This window comes from Osmerus mordax, chromosome 13 (assembly GCF_038355195.1).
Source record: "Osmerus mordax isolate fOsmMor3 chromosome 13, fOsmMor3.pri, whole genome shotgun sequence".
Classification (NCBI taxonomy): Eukaryota; Metazoa; Chordata; class Actinopteri; order Osmeriformes; family Osmeridae; genus Osmerus; species Osmerus mordax.
This window is the reverse complement of record NC_090062.1, coordinates 13,516,846-13,534,882: the sequence shown is the minus strand read 5'-3', so window position 1 is coordinate 13,534,882 and position 18,037 is coordinate 13,516,846. Positions and strand designations below refer to the sequence as shown.

At 41.4% G+C, this 18,037-nt stretch overlaps 2 protein-coding genes across 2 annotated transcripts in view; one reads left to right on the top strand and one right to left on the bottom strand.

Annotated features, from left to right (window-relative positions):
• The first annotated feature begins 20 nt into the window (after positions 1-20).
• On the top strand, positions 21-9,321 carry LOC136955581 (electron transfer flavoprotein subunit alpha, mitochondrial-like). The gene is made up of 12 exons (XM_067249297.1): positions 21-79; positions 762-911; positions 1,007-1,088; positions 1,203-1,285; positions 1,948-2,047; positions 2,697-2,807; positions 2,938-3,039; positions 3,148-3,216; positions 3,377-3,459; positions 6,260-6,325; positions 7,740-7,820; positions 9,005-9,321. Exons 1-12 carry the CDS (start codon positions 41-43, stop codon positions 9,041-9,043), a joined length of 1,005 nt encoding a protein of 334 aa, XP_067105398.1. The 5' UTR covers positions 21-40; the 3' UTR covers positions 9,044-9,321.
• A 1,849-nt stretch (positions 9,322-11,170) lies between these two features.
• Positions 11,171-18,037, bottom strand: part of LOC136955749 (transmembrane protein 266-like) — a 30,977-nt gene continuing 24,110 nt past the window's right edge. Inside the window, exons 7-11 of the mRNA XM_067249472.1 lie at positions 17,861-17,999; positions 15,285-15,400; positions 14,204-14,408; positions 11,946-12,008; positions 11,171-11,850 (exon numbers count right to left, since the gene is read on the bottom strand). Of these exons, the coding sequence (XP_067105573.1) occupies positions 11,171-11,850; positions 11,946-12,008; positions 14,204-14,408; positions 15,285-15,400; positions 17,861-17,999 (1,203 nt within the window). The remainder of the gene's footprint in view (positions 11,851-11,945; positions 12,009-14,203; positions 14,409-15,284; positions 15,401-17,860; positions 18,000-18,037) is intronic.

Here is an 18,037-nt window from a genome sequence, read left to right as displayed (position 1 = left end):
TGTCAGATGTGCTGCTTGTACTAGTATTATTGTATTAGATATGTATAAAGCATTAAACAAAATCCGTGTAGGACAATTGGTAAGTACATCACCATAGTCTGTGTTCCTTAATATTGCTATATTTTGGTGACAACGTTTAGCTGTCAGCCAGTGCTGTCTGCTGTCTGGCGGTGGAGTTCTGGGGTTAGTTCGGGACAAAACACACCAGATACATGCTCGCTATCTAATTAGTTAGCTATAAAGTTTGTAGGAAAATAGACTTGCTAGCTGGTTAGCATGCTAGCTAGACATGTTCAATTGTAAATAAGAGAAATGTAGGCTACTCGTTTATTTCCTTTTTGGTCTATTGCCGTATGGCTATATTATATAAAAGCTTCGTCTTGGGAAGGATTGGAGCCTGAACAGTGTGCCATTAAATGTGAATTACACTTAGCTCTAACGTGTAGCATTTTCGGACAATACTGTTGAATGGTCTTGTGTTTTTTTTATTGAACTTCGACATTTCGCTTAGAGGCAGTTTTGGAGTGTGGTCAACCTGATGTATTGCTATATACACATATATAACATTTAGACTACAACAGTAAAATTGCAGACTCAATTATGTATTGATAAAAATAGGCATTGAATGGCAGGTACGGTCAGGGAATTGATAAAAATGCTGTTATTAAATAAATAGCTACAGTAACTTGAGTAACCAGGGTACAGTGCCGCTATACCCTACAATTGAACAAATCTTAAAGTTGTTTGACCTTTCTCTGCAGCACAATCTCTTTCAAAGGTTCCAAAGCACTCTAGTGGTGGTAGAGCACAACAATGACAAGCTGACACCTATCACATTGAATGCCATCACTGCTGCCAACAAGGTGGGGGGTGAGGTGTCCTGCCTGGTTGCTGGAACCAACTGCACCAAGGTATGACTTCAATGCCCATTGGCCTAGATGTCTGTACATATGTATATGTGTTCATGTTATTGGGGAATTATATTTTGTATGTTTTATTCATAAAGGTTGTAGAAGAGATCAGAAAAGTCCAAGGGGTCAATAAGGTGCTTGTGGCTCAACATGATTCATACAAAGGGATGTTACCAGGTGATAGTGGAGATGATTTTTTTTTCTCCAGGTGGGGGGGAGTATTATTAAAAGCAAATTACTTTTGGTCCATAGAAAATTTAAACCTGATAATGTCTCTTTTTCTCACTTCAGAGGAACTGACTCCTTTGATTTTGGCCACTCAGAAGCAGTTTAACTTCACACATATCTGTGCTGGTGCGTCTGCCTTTGGAAAGGTAACTTGCCTAGCATTGGGTCAAGCTAAAGTAATGGATGTCTGCACAGTCTTGTTATTAGTGAACTCTTAGAGCCGTTCAAATACGTTTGTTTAATTATCAGGCCATGTATGAAAGGCCAAATATTTGAATGACAAAGCCATGTACAGTTATCTTATCTTGCACTTGCAGATCTAGTCTAGTCTAGGCCTAATGGGTCTGAAAGTTTTTCCCCCCAACATTTTTGCAATAGAATATCTGCAGTTAGTGTAGTCCTTGCCTCAATTACTAGCCCTTGTAATCTGTCATTCTGCTATTGAACTGTCAAGTTGCTGATCTAATGGTATTTCAATTGAATTAGAATGCATTAAACAATATCTTATGTATTGTAATCCAACTCATATTGATTAAGGGTGGATGGTTTCGATTTCAGTGAGTAGATGAATGCTATTTAGACGCATCCTAATCCTCTAGATTTGATTTCATTTGTTACTAAAACAAGAACAGTCATTTATCAAAGATGGCTTGGAATACTAGCCTAGATTGTATTTATGAGGTAAACCTCATCCAGTTTTTGCATTCACAAGTATGAGTTGAGCAGAAGATGTCTTAAACACCAACAAAACATATTTTGACCTAATCAAATTGGCTGTACCTTTAACATGTATAACTGTGGTGTTCAGAATCTTCTTCCCAGAGTGGCTGCCAAGCTTGATGTGTCTGCCATTTCAGACATCATTGAAATAAAATCTCAAGACACCTTTGTCAGAACAATATATGCTGGTGAGGTTCTTGTTTTCTTATGTATATAATTTAAAAGAATCATATATTCAAAATGCAATGCAATAAAACATATAGAGCGTATACTGCGGAAGGTTCAAAATAAGCAAATAAATCAGTTTCTGTGGTTTGTGATAGTCACTGCCTCCATTATTGTAAAGGTCTAAGGTTAAATGGATGTGGTTTTGCCATGTTTATTTGTAAAGTGATGAAGCAGTACTTGCATGTTATTATTTTTGACCTGCTAATGATTCCATGATCTACCCCAGGGATCCCAGCTGTCACTCTAAAAGCATCCAAGAACCACTCAAATCATAGTTTGATTGGCTTCATCACTATCATGAAATATATATGAGTATGATAAAATGTATCCACTTAAACTTTGGCAAGAGTTCCTGGCTGGAAATCAGTTGGGTTTTCCTGAACTTCTTACTGAGGTGCACACTTGAATGTTTTAGAGGGCTTTGGCCTATTGCCTTCATTGTCATACCAATATGTAATTTATTCTGCAAAGGTTTTGGAATTCCCTTAACTTCTTCCAAGTGTTTCAGTATTCTCATGCTTTAATATGCCACATAATTCATTATTCCATCATAGGTCTTTGCTCTAATGATATTTGAATTATCATCCCCCATCATGTTTTTTTCAACAGGAAATGCCCTGAGCACAGTTAGGAGTGGTGAAATAGTCAAAGTTTTCACTGTAAGAGGCACGTCATTCGAGCCTGCCTCTGGAGAAGGAGGAGATGCTGCCACTGAACAGGGTAATGTAGTTTTAAGACATCTTGTTGAACATTTTAAAACACTTGTTTTAACCTTTATCAGACATGCTCAGATGTTAAGGTAATTTTTGTCAGCATTATGGTGTGTTTTTTCCTCTGTTGTCCTGATTAGTTGGTTCATCAGCTGCCATAGGGATTTCTCAATGGCTGGAAGAAACCTTGTCCAAGAGTGACCGACCAGAACTCACTAGTGCTAAAGTGGTAGTGTCAGGGGGTAAGGACTATGTCTTACAACCAAATGCAATCATGTCTCAGTGATGCAAATGTCCTGGTGTCTTCTTCCAGGTAATGTGACTAAACATATGGTGTATTTTACATTCAGGACGAGGCCTGAAGAATGGTGAAAATTTCAAATTGCTTTTTGACCTGGCAGACCAAATGAATGCTGCAGGTACAGTAACATGAATACATGTACAGGAACATAACAACCATCAAATTCATTGCTGTGGGATAAAGCGGTTTTGTGCGTGTGTGTTTTGTTTGTGTGTGCCCGAATGCCTTTTATTATAAGAGCAAACTTATTAATAACCCTCTGTATGTTCTGAATGCAGTTGGCGCTTCCAGAGCTGCTGTTGACGCTGGCTATGTCCCCAATGACATGCAGGTTGGCCAGACTGGAAAGATTGTTGCACCGGTAAAAAAAATAAAAGCACACATACACACACATACATAGCAATATAAGTTTAGTCTATTTAGTTTTATTCAATAAATCTTGTTATTTATGCAGTGTTTTCATTATAAAGTCAAGCAAATTTGTTCAAAATTGTAATTGTGCATGTGCTATGCCTGCATGCATAACAATGCATCAGGGGTATTTTATTGGCATCGTTCACGAGCCATCAGGCAGATTCTCAAATAGCAAGGGAATTACCATTAACGTGTGCTCGCTTACTATGTGCTAAACAATACAAACACAATCGGTGTCATACCTTTAATCATATGTATTCAACACATTATTTCCTTATTTCAAATTGAATGAGCTTTTAAAGGTCAATTAGCAATGTTGTCTGAAAGGAGGGAAATGCCAGCTGTCATCATCCACACATTAAGGCATTTAAAACCTTCTGAAATGTAGTTAATGTCTGATATAAATCCTTAAATGATTTACTAGACTCATTAGTAAGTGGTCTTTAAGTGCTATGAGCTTTCCCTTTTCCCAAAATGGGCAGGCCTGCCAATATCTCCCAATGTAGATAATGTGTAGAGAATCTGCATTAATTGACAACAAAATCTTAATTTTCTTCTTCAAATATTACAATCTGATGACGACATGCAGGTCATTATAATTGTAATTAGTGTTCTGGCATTGGACAATTTCTTAATACAGTGGCCTATGTCTATCCCTATACTGTGACAGACCCTCCGAAATGTATCTGAAAAAAATCCTCATGAAAGCTTCTTTGAAAGGGGAACCATGTTGCAAATTTATAATTCATAATTCTTCAGAGTTTATGCAGTATTCACATGATAATTAGTATTAATTTTTGATTGGTGCCTGCAGGGCTTTCTGCATTGTTGGGTGGGTATGCTATGCCATTATTGCCTTATTAGTGTAGCTGTCAGTCGCCTGTTTTATTTTACAAATGCATGTCTTGTATTTTGGCATCAACTGCATTCATCAGCATAAACCTTCATTGTGGTTACTTATTAGTAGTTTTACAAAATGGCATGTCACTTTAATGATGTTTGCAACACCTCATCTTGACACAGTCAAAATAGGACTGATACTTTATTGTAAATAAAAAGGCAGCTTGTAACAGGTTCAATAAACTAGGTTTTTCGTTAATCTCTCTGTAATAATAATAATAATAATAATCCAATCAATTTGCTATCAGAGGTAGAATAAATGTGTGCATATTAACTTAAATTGAAATATAAATATAAAGCTACACTAAATCACATCGATAAAAATGTGAATGTGTAGTCCTGTATCACTTCAATGCATGTCACATTCCAACTAATATTGAGAGTATTTTGTCATGTCATACTGTAGCTTATTCGATTTTGAAGGAAAAGTCTACATTTTAAATTGACAAAGAAAAACACCCATATAGTATCTGTTTTATCTAAATGGTGGCACCAATCCATGTTGTCAAATTATCATGATATTTTTTTAATAGAACCAAGTGGGTTGTGCCATAAAAAAATAATATACAACACATAACAGATGCACAATAAAGCCATTAACAGTGTTTTGTATTGTAAACCAACCTGTTGTTTTGCTTTAGCCCATACTGTACTATCATGGTAGTATCACCTGGTTGATTAACCCCGTAGTGTCACAATCTGCCTGTGCTGCAGAGGGCTTGTGTTTTCACACCTGAGGAAAGCCTTACTGTGTGAATGAAAAGGTTTCAGCATCACTTTGGGGTATTTTATTAACAGGACAGCAGGTGCACTACTCTCTGTCCTGCTCTCCCAGCTGCTGTGAGTGTGTATGGACACCAAACGGCAGACAGCAGACAACCAGAGCTTTGGGAAAACTGACCAAGCTTGGCAAATCGGCAGGTCACCGGTCTCTCTCCTCTGCTCCGCCCCCCAAACCCCAAAAGAAAACTGCCCACTAGTATGCTAGTTTGTAATGGAAAACTTTCAGAAGATGTTTGTATGCAGCTAGGGACTAGAGACTAACAGGGAGCTTTTCTGGATTTCCCCTCCTGTCTCTTGAGTGAATAAAGGGCCCAAGATTGACAGCGCCTTTCATACTGTATTATCCGGCCTGGCTTTTAACTCCGGGAGAACTGTGTTCACAAATTGATGCTCTGCTCCTTTGGGGCTGCAGCTGAAACATTAAATTGTACTGAAATATTCATATGTGAGTGCATTTAGCTGAAAGCAATTGATGTGCGGCTCTCCAGAGAACAGATGGAAATGTTTCAGGGGCCCCCAGCACACTCTTGCAGACACCCTGGTCGCTCTGGTCAGGACAGTGATTACACCATCTACCTGGTCGGGCAGGGTTGAGAAGCTTCAGGGAGAACTGCTTCTGTAGGGTGTCAGTGGGTCAGCGGTCCCTTGTGGTGTCCATAATTCTCTAATGAGCATGCAGTGCACTCTTGGGTGTGCACACATACAATGTGTCTATTTTTGAGCTTTGAACAGTCCTTTCCTAATTGGATCAATAATCGATTGACTTACCCCCTCCTGTTGAAGAAAAACATTCAGGGAAATGTTTTCATTCAATTATTCTCTTAGAAATTTGACATTTTAAGGGATATAGTTTGTTCAAGAATTTGTTATTGTCATTGTTTTTTGGTATTTGTTTTTGCAGTATGTATGAGTTTATGTAGAGTGTAACTATATACAGTTGACTAAACATGCAACCATAAGGGTCATTACTGTATAAAATCAGATTGCATTGATAGTAACAGTAATTTACAGTTTATGAAGACACAGCTATTTATATACTATAATTTTTTTTTTTTGATTTGCAGGAGCTCTACATTGCTGTTGGCATCTCAGGGGCCATTCAACATCTGGCTGGGATGAAGGACAGTAAGGTACAGTCATTTCCTGTAATATCCAAACATAAGCTCACCCTGAGAAGTTAAAAGGCATCAACCAAATAATTGTCTTTCTCTTTTCAATTTATATGGAATATTTCCTTTTCAGAAAACATACTGTAGTTGGGGGGGGGGGATATAAAAACTGAAATGTAAGTTATTTAAAAGGTATTTTAGTATGAAGAGAACAAAAAAGTGGATGTGCAACATGGCCTCCCTGATGACCCTATTGTTTTACTTTAAACATTAGCTAATTTGGCAGCCGCAAGTCATGCATAACTACACAGAGTTTAGACCTTGTGCATCTGATAGCTGAGTTAATTTTGGTGTAGATTATTTTATTCAGTTCTTTGGAGCTCACGAGTTGTAGTGTTTTTCTCCCCAGAGGACACTCAGCCTTACCCTCATGTTTATCACATGATTGAATGTAGTAAACCTCTTTCTCTGATTGCTCATATGGAATAATGTAATGAGCTAGCGAGCAGAAATTTGAAAGAAATGCTTGAAGCACTAATATTAGCAAATATAAATGAGCTATTAGAAGTTTAACATATTAATTCATCCATATTTGAGATTTGTATTCATTTAGCAGATAGCTTTATCCAAAGCAACGTACAAATATTTTGTTTTAATACTTTTCTCACTATATATGTGTAAATATTGGACAAGAAAGATTATCCCCAAATTTACCATCTTATAAAAAATGATTAAAATACTATATATGATATACCATAGACCCTTTATTTAAAATAATTGTCCTATTATTTATTTTTTGCTGATTTTGAAGGATTTTAACAAACTCAGGATGTACTGTGTTTTTGTCTGCTTTGTTGACCCACTTTTATAAAAAGTAATGGAGGGGAGAGTACTACTCTGGAAGAAAACAGTTTTATGTAAATGTAGTAGGAAAAAAACCCTCTCCTGTAGCCATGACAACAGTCTCCTGAGTGGATTTCTTCCACCAAGTGAACTATCTACTTCTGGATCCCGTGCACTTAAGAAGTATGTTTTAAAATGGGAACCTAAGAAGCTTTTTAAAGAATGATGTATAATTTATTTGTATTTTTCTCTTGCCTCAGAGCTTCTTGAAAGTGTCCTGTGTGAGATGTTCTGAATATGTCAGACTACACATTATGCAGTCATGGTCCCAAATCTATTTGTTTTGTTTGAGATTGACCATTTACATATATCCAGCTGGTTGATGTCACAGAGCTGTTTTCAAAATCACTTTCATCCACTAAATACTTACAGTATGTTCATAAATTAAATAGCTTGAACGTAGTTAAATTGGTTAGAATGCCGTCTGTCAACTCAAAACATCAGAACAGCAAACTGTGATGTGCGGCAGAAGCAGTGGTACACCTCCATTGCTTTTGAAACTCACTTTGTGCTATCTGGTTTTTATTAACAGACAATTGTGGCCATTAACAAGGATCCAGAGGCTCCAATCTTCCAAGTAGCTGACTATGGCCTAGTGGCTGATCTTTTCAAGGTAAATATTTTGGCATTGCAATACGTACAATAACAATACTCCCGGAACCCTTTAGAGATCATTAGGACACTTTTAAACATTTGTTGGTCAACTATTACCAATTTGTAAATGAACACAGAACCGCTATCAAGGCAGAAAGGTACATAATCAACCTCATATCATTCCATTGTTATGCTCCATTCAGCACCACATCCATATCACATCCAATCTATGTATTCACAATATTTACTAATAATTTATCAATGACCATTAACCTATTTAAAGCTCTACAGTATTAAGACACACACAAGGATATCCAAGAACTTGGCTGTATGTTAACCTGTATATCTAATTCATGATATCATTCAAAATGTCAGTTTTAGTTTCCTTCTGACCTGGGCAGTCCTGACAGGTAAATGGGGTGAAGAATCTTTAGGGACATGCTTATCTGCACTTCTACAAAATATGTTATACTTTTCATACTTCTAATAAAACCCTCCAATGGTTTTATAATGTTTGGGGCAACATTTTGTCCAATTACTCTTAGACAGAAATACACACAAACATGCGTTGACTGCACAAGTATATTTCATGCAGATTATAAGCCCTCACAAGGAACATAAACTTCATCTATTGCTTTTAATCCAGTAATGAGAATGAAGAGGGATCATGTAATGTTAATGCCTTCAAAGCAGCTCTGAGCCATTAGAAACATTTCAATAATTGAAAGGCACCAGTAAGTGTCTAATGGTCACTGTTAAGTCACTGAGTATTTTCTGAATGTGACAATGGGAGTTCTTAGTGGATCATATTGGAACTCCCATGTGCAATATAATCTTTTTCATGTGACATACTCTGGCTTCCTGCCTATCAAAGTTAAATGCCCATTAAAAACATTGCACATGTTGACATTGCAGCTTAGTCTGCAGCACAGTCTCCCCCACTTACCTAGTACGATGCAGGTGAACGTGTTGGCAGTGACATACCTGGGGTCTGTCAGCCACTTCCAGAGCTGTTTGTTATGCTGAATGAAAGCCTTGTGTCTTTTTGTCCATTTTGTTTGGCTAAAGATCATCATTTATTTACTCACGCAGTGGGGTGTGATAGCCACTGGTTTTACTAAGCTCAGTTAAAGTGATATGGGGGGGCGGGGGGGTAGGTATGGTCCGGTGTTTCTGAAGAAAGGGTTTTCTTTGTACTTTCAGGCTGTTCCTGAATTGACAGAAGCATTGAAACGTAAATAGATCTCTCAGAGAGAGAGAGAAGACTGCAGATAATACTAAATCCTTTCAAAATCACACACACACACACACACGTACACACACACACACGTACACACACACACACGTACACACACCCACACGTACACACACACACACACACCTACACAACCACCTACATGTAAATCCTGCCTTATCTGGATTTTATCCTTTGAAATGAGTGCTTTGTTTCTAGATGTAATATATATTTGATTGTATCATTTTGTAATTATAATAAAACCAACTGCACTTGCTACAACAAACTGGCTGTTTCATCTTAACTCTGGTAAAGGTCAACTCTAGTAAATGTGTACAGGTAGGAGGTCACAAGAATTTGCAAAGACAGTTCTGATGTTTGATATGATCATGTCAGAATACAGTTTGAATGGACAATATATGCTATTATGTTAAGTATTTAACATGGTTGTAAAACAAAAACCTCAGTAAATGCAAGTAACAATATCCATGAGCTGTACAGTATTGTAATTTCGCTTTAAAACAATGCTGGATTTTCATTAACATGAATGTGGTAGAAAATGACTTAATTAAATACTTATGAACCATTATGATTGCTTGATTGAAGCCTTGATTGTTATTAACAATTAAACGTCTAAATACTTGCAAACATTTGACAATTAACAAAATGGTGCAGTGGTTTATTCTTTGAATTAATTAGAGGTTTTAATTGTAATCACTAGACAATTATAACGACTTAACCAATTAGTTTTTGTTGTGACAGGCTGGTTAATGTTAATACGCCTGAATAATTTACATGTTCTGAGAAATATGCAAAAAGGACGATAGTTGCTAATGCAATACTGGTGTACTGTCGTTGTCGTGTCTAAACCAATAGGAGTGCTCATATTCTATAAAGGGACGATGCGCTAACAGATTGAAGTTTTGGTACTCATTAGGAGTGGAAATCTTTTGGTACCTCTCGATTCGATTTGAATCGATTCTTGGGTGCTTGAATCGATTCTTCTAGATTCGATTAGAAATCGAATCTAATGTCCCTGTACTTACTGTAACTCGCTCTGGATAAGAGCGTCTGCTAAATGTAAATGTAAGACAGTTGGGAGAGGGGATCTGGACAGTTGGGGAGTGCGCTGCGGTTACAGGGATCTGGGCCCACGGATGTGTTTGGCACTACACTCTGTGCTGGATGTGAACCCAGGTCGTCGTGGTTTAGGCCCTTGTTCTCAACCATGGATGTAATGGGTAGATTTCATACTCCATGTTCAAAGTAAATAGAAAGCACTGCTTTAAAGTAATGTAACATACAACCATAAGAATGTCCAAGTACATAAGGCAAAATACTATTGTGGAGTCTTATCTATCAATTTTGGAAACTTTTATTGTTGACAGTAACAGTTGACAATGAGTTCTCTCATTTTAAGTTTACAAAAACGTGTAAACATGAAAGTGCACAGAATTGACTTGCCATGTTGGTGGCCCAGATCGTTGTGTAGGTTCACTCACCATGTTTCCCCACCTCCAACCTGCATTAACTTCACAATTAATTTATTTTAATGCCTCAATTAGGCTTTTATTCAATCCAAAAACGTCACACTTGCTATCCTAATCTTCAGTTTCAATAGAAATATCTTTATCTCAGTTATATATAGACAAAGGTAAGAAATTGGCTGTTGGCAATGGTCATTCAGTGTACCCTGTGGCTGTAAGAACAGAGAGACTGGCACAGATACCATATCTTAAACAAACAAAAAAATCAATCATACATAAGGAAGTAACACTGTTCTTGAAGTTTGTTCTCTATAGGCTTGAATATGTCCCCTTGCTGGTTTAATCTCACAATTGAGACCCATTTAGTAGAGGATTTCCTGATGACGGTGGTGTCTAGGCTTGCATTAGTCCCTTTCTCACAGGGTTGATGTTGTGCAATCATGGTGCATGGCTAGCAACCAAGGGATCCCCAATGAGGAAGAAGGCAGGCTTGATCTGCCGATCGACAGAAGGGTTAGCAGAGCACGAGCACGTTTCGAGTGTCTCGTTCCTGCCTTACTCATGGAGGATTTAGAAGTTAGGGATCAGTTACAACTGTCTGAGGAGGAACAGGTTGTCTGTCTGTGCTCCTCGCCCACTCTGGGCGGACTATGTGTCGGGCATGCGGCTCAGGGGTGTGTCGGCCGGGGCCCGGAGCCTGTACTTCTCCTCCAGAGACGGTTCAGTGCTGCTGCCATGCAGGTGGATGAGAGGCTTAGTCTGGAGAAACACACAGCCCCGGCCCCGCCCCCGGCCCTCCTCCTGGTTCCTCCTGTTGTAGATGTTGACCCTGTGCTCCAGCTCGGGACTAGCCTTGGTGGAGCCTGCAGGACTGGGCAGCTTCAGGTTGACCGGGTCCACAGGCAGACCCTTCTGGGCCAGACAGGAGTCCTCCGACAGGGAGCACAGCAGCTCCTGCACCACCACGCTGGGGTCCCGGGGAGGTGGGCCAGACGACGGCAGCTGCTGGGTAGGGCCCCCGAGAGAGCTGCAGTAGGACTGGGGGACACAGCAGTGCTGGGAGTTGTAGTCCCGGCAGAGCTCCCTGGCTGTGCTGCTGCTGCAGTCTGTGGAGGAGGACCCTAGGGTGTGGCTGCTCAGGCTGTGGGGGCGGGCTGTCAGGCTGCCGCTGGACCGCGATACGCTGGTGGATGTGTCACTCAAGGCGCTGCCCACTCTTTCAACACAGAGCAGAGGGTTGGAGTGGCCGGGGATGGGGTTAGTGGGGAGGTGGACGTCGATGGCCGCTGTGGTGATCACCCTAATGCCACCTGCTGAAGCACCCCCGTCTGAAACGATACTTCTCACATCAGGCTAGGAGGATGCGTCACAGCAAGATGGCTGGGAATTATGACTGTTCTTTTAAGAGAATGCTGTCACTTACCACTGCTTGGCTCGCTGTAATACTGGCTGATATAGTTGTTCATATCATCTCGTACAACTGGATCTGGTGAGCAAAGGCAATATTGTCCAGTACTTAGTCGTACAATCAATAACCTAGATAATGTACAGGTACAGCATCTACAGTGCAATACTCAATGTACAGTATTTGAATGTATACTTCAGCAGTCACAGACTACAGAATGACTGAATCCCTTGTCAAAGAGCCAAACTGAAATGTAAACCTGTGAGTGCATCTACGACGTACCGTCACTTAAAGTAACATACAGTATACCCTTCACTGACATACAGGTGCTTTACTGGCACCACTGATGTCTGAAAATCACACCGTGCTAGCGTAGAGAAGTACAGCAGGAGTGAACATGAGAGAGGCCAGACTTTAGGAAAGAGAGTGCTCTTTGTTTCAGCAGCCGGTTGCTCTCCGGCGAGCGGCTCTGATCCGCTCCACTCTGATCCGCTCTGCTCGCTTGATTGGCCCTGAGCTCAGTGTCCGCTGAGTGGAACCCAAAGTACCCTGAGTGCTAGCCCCACTCCCCCAGGACTACTGTTGCAGACTCTGACGGGTAATTTCATTTATTTTTCAGCCTAAAATATTAATCCGAGACCCACCCCCGGAGAGGAAGCATTGCACTCACTAAAACACGACCAAGACAATCACTCTGCAATTAATAACACATGAGCTTCAGAATAGAGAAAGAGATGTCCGGCGTACATAAAAGGCTGTCTCTCTGACAGTCAGGCTATCGGACTGCCAACCATCTATACACTTACAGAGGTGACACGTGGAGAGCATTCAGTTCATAGCTAAATCAATATACATGCTCAATCTATGTACTGGTTTGCGGGCAAGTCTTGCATTGACGGTTCACTAAAAGCTATGTATTGTAAAATCACTTTTACATATTGTACAATACAAATGGATTAGAAAACCTCTCAAGCCTGAGAGTGATACTAATTGCAGGCAACTACAATTGTAACACTGTAAAACCACACCGACCACAGCTACTGAATCTCAGTAAACTACCGCTGAACATCAGAAATGGTGAGTGTTCCATTTTCCTCGATATTGACAGGTTTACCGGTAGTTCTCTTGTTCTCTTAAACAGTACAAAACCACAAACCCCTTGAGACCTCCTCACAAAATGTTTGTAACCCTTTCCACGTCCTCCCTCAGCCTTCCCAGTTCATTCCCGACAAGAAAAGAGTCTTAGCAGCAAAGTGCCTCAATGAGAATGAACGACACTTTGATGGCTACCCCTCGGGCGAAAGAGAGAGAGAGCAACTCTAGCTGTAACCCACGCCGCAGTCTGCCCGGCCTGGCCCCTGCGGCCTAAGTGCCTCTCCTGATGCCCATGTTTTGGAAAAAGCACTGCTTGTTCCGCCGAGCCAGATTTACCACAATCCCCAAGGAGTGGCGATGTGGCGACAGCTTTGGTGTCTCTCTCGGTGCCCTACTGTGGTTTTTAGGTGAAGGGAACAGATGTTCACAGGGGCCAGCTCTCTCTCCCACAACAAGGCCCAATGCACAGAGCACTCTGTACCTGAAATAGCCTAGCTGGGCGGAGGGCGCGGGCCAGTCGAGGGGGCCAACAGAGATGTCCATGCAAGCTGACGTGGTGTGGGGGGGGAACATGGTTGTTTTCCTTCGGATTCACCAGATCCTAAAAGCTTTCTTGCCCTCATATTGATCCTGAAGCGCCTGCGGTCAGACGGGTGTTGTGTGCTTGCGTGGGGAGGGGTTTAAGAGGTACGCCTCAGAGTTGCTTGGGGGCTACTGCGCTAGATTAGCTCGACACTGCTCTGGCATCCCATTCACCTGATGTTGCACCGTTTGGGACTTTTTTGTCCCATGTAATTATGTACATAGTTTATGGCACACCTCTCTTTCTCTTCTGGTTTGTCATGCTGCTTTCTCAACCAAACATTCCATGTACTACATATTCAAATGAATCAAGTTGGGAGTCAGGTGGCTGAGCGGTGAGGGAGTCGGGCTAGTAATCTGAAGGTTGCCAATTCGATTCCCAGCCGTGCCAAATGACGTTGTGTCCTTGGGCAAGTCACTTCACCCTACTTGCCTCGGGGGAATGTCCCTGTACTTACTGTAAGTCGCTCTGGATAAGAGCGTCTGCTAAATGACTAAATGTAAATGTAAGTGCATATGGCTGTGGTCTGCTAATTCACAGTGCTTTTGTTGCAAAATAAATAAATAAAATACATTAGAAGTATATCAGAGTGGTGCACCTGTGGGGGCACGGGGCTCCCTGTGGTTCCCCTGCCGGCCCCCCTGGCCCTCGTCGTCAGACTCCCCTGGGCCCAGGCCCTCCAGCACCTGGAAGCTGCTGCTCTGCTTGCCCCACACGTGGTGGATCTGCATGGCCGCCTCCCGCTCCGCAGCCAGGTCCAGGTCCTGCTGGGCCAGATGTGCCCTGAGCTGCCTGATCTCAAACTGAGGCAGCGATGGAGGGATGGTGTGAGGGGGAGGAGGGCAAGTTGAGGAGAGAATCAGACGAGTTGGATGGGTAAAGGTTGGAAGCAGAGGGAAAGGGAGAAAGATAAGGAATGGGAGAGTGAGCAATATTCTCAAAAGATTTATCCCCATCTAAACAAGTATATAATGTTATGGTGCCTACTATAATAACATCTCATTCAAAGAAATGTATATGATCTGTAAGTGAAGTAACTTACGGAATACATGTTGTACTTTCTCTACAGGGTGGACAACAAATACTGACAGACACATTCAAAATAGATGAACCGTTTTCAATTTTACACTATGTATTCAATTTTGGCTGGAGTGCTTTGTACCAACATGCTTGCAATGATGTACAGTTATGGCTTCTGTTGATATTGATTTTGAGGTTGGGGGCCTGGGAAAGAAATGATGTCCTAAAATGCTGCTGGCGTGCAACACTAATGTCTGTGTCACCATATTCAGACAGTCACCATACTTAAAGATCTCAAAGATATAACAAGCAGAAAAAAGATATGTCGAGCAGATACCAGTAGAGGTTTTAACATAAAAAACGACCTCAAGGAAGACACACATCTACAGTAGCAAGGTCTTACTGCCCTCTTCTGGTGATGTTTAGAATTACAGCATTACGAGCAACAGGACGGAATGATGCAGCATAACAGTGTTTTTACACAAATCTCAGGCGTTTCAACACGTTTCAAGATCTGTATGTTTCGTCCACATAGACTGGCATGCCGTGTATGGTTGTATCGCAGCAACCTATCAAACAGACTTGCGGTTCCAGCTGACTCTTAGGCCTCTTCGACTGTGTCGAAGCCGTCTCTGAGAGGTGTTGGTGTGGACACTCACGGCCTGTTCCTGGCAGATCTGAGTGAGGCGCTCCAGCTGCTCCTCCCTCATGGCCTTGGTCTTCTCGCACTGCTGGATCTCCAGCTCCATCTCCACCTTCACCTGCAGGACATAGGCTGTCCAGGGGAAAGGAGAGAGCCCCCTCAGGAACCACACCCTCTCCAAATCATATCAAAGGACACGGTACAGAAACCATCGGCATAGCTTCACTCACGCTCTATTATTTAATCGTGTTAAATAAGTTAAAGCGCTCATTAACGTTGGAACTCAATGTCCCTATTTACAGGCTTGTCCCGCATCGTGGCCTCCTCAGTGACAGTGACTCGTGGAGGTTTATTAGATGTTAAATGTTTGTGATAATAATATCAACAATGTTTTTAAAATAATGTTTAGTTTGACAGTAGAACATTTTAATATATTATAAAAGCAGAATATTGCAATGAACGCCTAGTCATCGCTTCTGCCCCGCTAACTAAGAGGGAGAGTTGTGGCTGGTAGTACGTGTGGAGCAGTGTAATTCACACCCTGCTTGATTCCACAGCTTCTCCTTCTCAAGAGCCTGTTTCACTCTCCTCTCGGCTCAAGCAAAGTGTCCCCTAGCAGATAGTCCTCACCCCCCACTAACCACCCCACTGCCCAGCACACACTCCTCCCCACCCAGACACCTGCAGGGGCCTTAGCACCGACCCAAGCAGCCCAATGGCAATCCGTTTAACACACACAAGAGGTGTGTGTCATATATAAAATGTATATGTTTGTGTGTATAAATCTTTTACTTAACGCTTTTTCTCTCACCTATTTGTTTTTTCTCTCACCCCTTTTCTTTTTCTCTCTCACTCTCACCCTCGTTCTCTCTGCGTCCCTATCACTTTCTCTCTGACAAATATTTATTCAATTACTGAACTTTGATAGGCTTGAAAATATCAGAATAATCGGAGATGGGAAGTAACAAAGTGCAAATACTTAGTTACAGGTACTACTGTACTTAAGTAAACTTCACTATTTTTCTGACAACCTTTTACTTTGACTCCTTACATTACAATGTTCTTACATTGTTATTGTGTTATTACACTTTTGACACTGTTTTTCCAATGTTTTTACACTGTTATTACATATTTATTATTACACTTTCATTACACTATCATTACACTGTGATAACAGTTGTTGCACTGTTGCAGAGATGGAAAGTCTACTTAATCTACAACAGTAAAGTATAACAAGGTAGTAGTAATGACTACTTCTGCCATCTCTGTGTATAATAGAGTACCCTATAGCTGTGTAATCAAACCATATTGTGACTTTAAATTGTATCAGTGGCAAGATAGATTTTCTTGCTGTGTGGGCTGGCCAGCTGCCTAACTCAATTACTTACACACATCGAAACAATCAGGTTAGTATATTCTATAGTGAAAACTAGGAAATGATGTCCTTGAGATGGCCACTCAAATAAAACGGTGTGGACCACATCCAACATGACTGTATTGCACTGCTGCTGATTGGGTTGAGCGCCAAACCAAGAAATAGCTAAATGTAGTTTACAGTCTTACCTAGAGTGTATTTCTACAGATTACATTTTCCTGTCATACATCAAAAAACACAGATTTGACATCCTAACGTAAAGAAACACAGGCTAGGCCGTAATCAAGTCTGTCCGGATACTGTACATCCAAGTATTACCACAGCCATTTTACTTGTCAAACCATTAACATGAAATTGGAAGTCGATGGGTAAATTCAACCCAATGTCCCCACAATGGCTTTGTGTTCCTGAATGTACAGTCAGGTAGGTAGGATCACATCTCTGGTGAGATAGACCTTTCTGGTTGCCAGTGCCTTCATGAGGGAATATAAAGGTTCACTGAATATAACATAGCATAAAAAGAATTGCTGTAGCGTGGAGTGCTTGTGTTTGTGCGACACTGTATGTGTGGTCCAGTCAGTGAGTTGATCATGAAGACAGGGTCCTGGATGAGGGTGACCTCCCCTGTAGTTATCGACCGGACCTCCCATTAGCATAGCAGAGAACAGCCGGTGGATTCATTATGGCCTCTGAATCTGTTTAACAAGGCCTGGCGATCAATACCAGTTTAAGTAGCAGAACGGTGGAAATTTACTCTGAGGGAACGATCAATAGAGATATTGTTCTGAATAGTAAATAATTTGTATAATCATCAGGTCTATATGGTGGTGCTGTCATTGCAGGATTGATTGGCCAATCCTGTGTTTGTTTACATATGTCTTGGGTTAATTATGGCTTTAACTGTTCTTTAAATCCAGCTAAATCGAGACTGCTGAAACCACAGAAAAGGCACCTTGGCTAAAAGTTATTACTTCAGTTAAAATGCTTTAATCAGAACTGTAATTCTAACCGATTGTTTAACCTCGTGTCACAGCGATATGCTAGAATAGCCAACCTTGCCCCTCGTTCTCCCACAGAGCTGCGCAGGGAAAGAGCAACGGAGGAAAAGCGCTTGACTTAGATGTGGACAAGCGGCCGGAGACTCTAGGGAGATAGCTGCCAGCTGTCCAGAGACAAGAGAAGGCTGACCGAGCCCCATCCCGCCTGGCCTCTCTCACCGTCAATGATTCTCTTGACCCTCCAGATACGCAGGGTGATGATGAGACTGATGGCGTCCCAGGGGCTGCTGGGGCCGTTGGCCACGGTGGAGGCCACCATGGGGGCCAAGGATAGCACGATGACGGCACCATCAAACACCTGCGGGCGGAACACACAGACAGGAAGCGCTTCACGCA